Below are 1,867 nucleotides of genomic sequence, written 5' to 3'. Positions count from 1 at the left end.
ATAGGAGTGAACCACCATGCACAGCCTACTAGTGTTTTATTTAAGTCTTTTTTTTTTTTGAGACGGAGTCTTGCTCTGTCACCCAGGCTGGAGTGCAGTGGCGCGATCTCTGCTCACTGCAAGCTCCGCCTCCCAGGTTCCTGCCATTCTCCTGCCTCAGCCTCCCAAGTAGCTGGGACTACAGGCGCCCGCCACCACGCCCGGCTAATCTTTTGTATTTTTAGTAGAGACGGGGTTTCACCATCTTAGCCAGACTGGTCTCCATCTCCTGACCTGGTGATCCGCACGCCTCGGTCTCCCAAAGTGCTGGGACTACAGGCATGAGCCACCGCGCCCGGCCAAAAATCTTTTTCTTTTAATAAAGACAATAGAACTATCCACTTAACAGGTATTTACTGGGTGCCTCCTGTGCATACAAGGTACTGTGAAAACCAGGCACTATGAAGCCACCAATTAAGTTGAAGGAATAAAGCAAGAGATGGTACTTCCGACAAACTGACTTCAGTCGAAGTTTCACCTCTCATCATCTTGAACTCAGAAAAAAATGACTAAAAAGCAAAAGAGGAACCAGAAAGAGGGCGTTCCAAGGTTCCTCTGAAGATTAAGGCTCATTTTACACTACAGTTAAAAAGTTTAATTCCAAAATAGACAAAGCTCTATCCAACAAAGAAGTCTGAAAAAAAAATTTTTTTGTCCTAGCCAATCATTCTAAGGATTTCTTACACTCACATACAAGAGCCGGAGCGCCCTCCAAAAGGTATGACGCAGAGCTTTCTCAACAATACCTCCTGCTCTTTGGTAATCAATCTCGCTTTAGATCAGGCCCCAACCGCCTCCTGGAGCCCACTAGATCTGCAAGGCCAGGCTCAATGCCGTCCAACGAGCTTGTTCTGTACGCAACCGCGACAGCATGGGAGGCAGAGAGGGCAATTTCTGTTTTATTTATGTGATCCTTAAGTTCAGGCAAACGAGGCCTCATGTGGGTGGAAGGCAGGGCTAAAGGAGGAGAGTCGACTAGGGACAAACCCTAGTGTCTCCCAGATTCGGCCTGCTCATTTCCGACTGCACCTCCCCACACAGGACTATGATGAGAAAAAAATTCCCCTGAAACTCGTTTCCAAGGAGGGTCCACCAAAGGTCACCCTCCACTCGCTCAGGCCGGAGGACACTGAAGCTGCTGCGAAAAGGAACACAAGGAGTTCCGCCGGGGCAAGGGCCTGACTCTGCAGCGCGGGGGGCGCCCAACGTTCTCTGACCCGTGTGGGGGGTCGTGCCTGTCCCCGCCCCGGCCTGCTCGCTCCTCACCGCGCGTTCCTCCCGAGGCGGGCCTCGCGCACTTACCCCCGGTTAGGACCCTTAGGGATGAACCAAGGCACCAAGAAGCCGACGAAGCCCCAAAACACGCTCATCACAATGAGAGGCACCGTGAGGCCTTGATACGCCATGGTCACCGCCTGACCGCCAGTCCCTACCCCGCCGCCTCACTCGGATCCCACCAGGAAGTGTCAATAGCTGACCACGTGACCAGCGTGTGCAAGCCCCGCCTCCTGCGTCCCCACGTGACCCGCGCGCCGGCCTCCGCCCCTCGAGGAGCCCAGAGGCAGAGCCCCGCCTTCGCCTGGCTGTCTCCTGGCTGCAGCTCCTTAGAGGCATGTCGCTCACCCTAGAGCCAGGGGTTCGGTCACCACGGGCTCAGCAAAATGTTCTGATGAGAACTTGGCCCTTTTAGACCAAGAGTGCAGTTATTTACAGCCTCGTCTACTTATGCAACAGACATAGAGAACTTAACGATAGTTCTCTATTACTATTCTGAATTCCCGTGTGCCTGGCACTGGATCATGATCTTTAAGTTCATGAACCTAAGGCC

At 52.9% G+C, this 1,867-nt stretch overlaps 1 protein-coding gene across 1 annotated transcript in view; it reads right to left on the bottom strand.

The window, feature by feature from the left end:
* ATP6V0E1 (ATPase, H+ transporting, lysosomal 9kDa, V0 subunit e1) overlaps nt 1–1,548 on the bottom strand; it is a 47,482-nt gene extending 45,934 nt beyond the window's left edge. The window contains exon 1 of the mRNA XM_011947802.1: nt 1,342–1,548. Within this exon, the coding sequence (XP_011803192.1) occupies nt 1,342–1,445 (104 nt within the window). The 5' untranslated portion in view covers nt 1,446–1,548. The remainder of the gene's footprint in view (nt 1–1,341) is intronic.
* Nucleotides 1,549–1,867: the final 319 nt, after the last annotated feature.

Source organism: Colobus angolensis, unplaced genomic scaffold (assembly GCF_000951035.1).
Source record: "Colobus angolensis palliatus isolate OR3802 unplaced genomic scaffold, Cang.pa_1.0 Scaffold27, whole genome shotgun sequence".
NCBI classification, from domain to species: domain Eukaryota; kingdom Metazoa; phylum Chordata; class Mammalia; order Primates; family Cercopithecidae; genus Colobus; species Colobus angolensis.
This window is presented reverse-complemented; position numbering and strand designations above follow the sequence as displayed.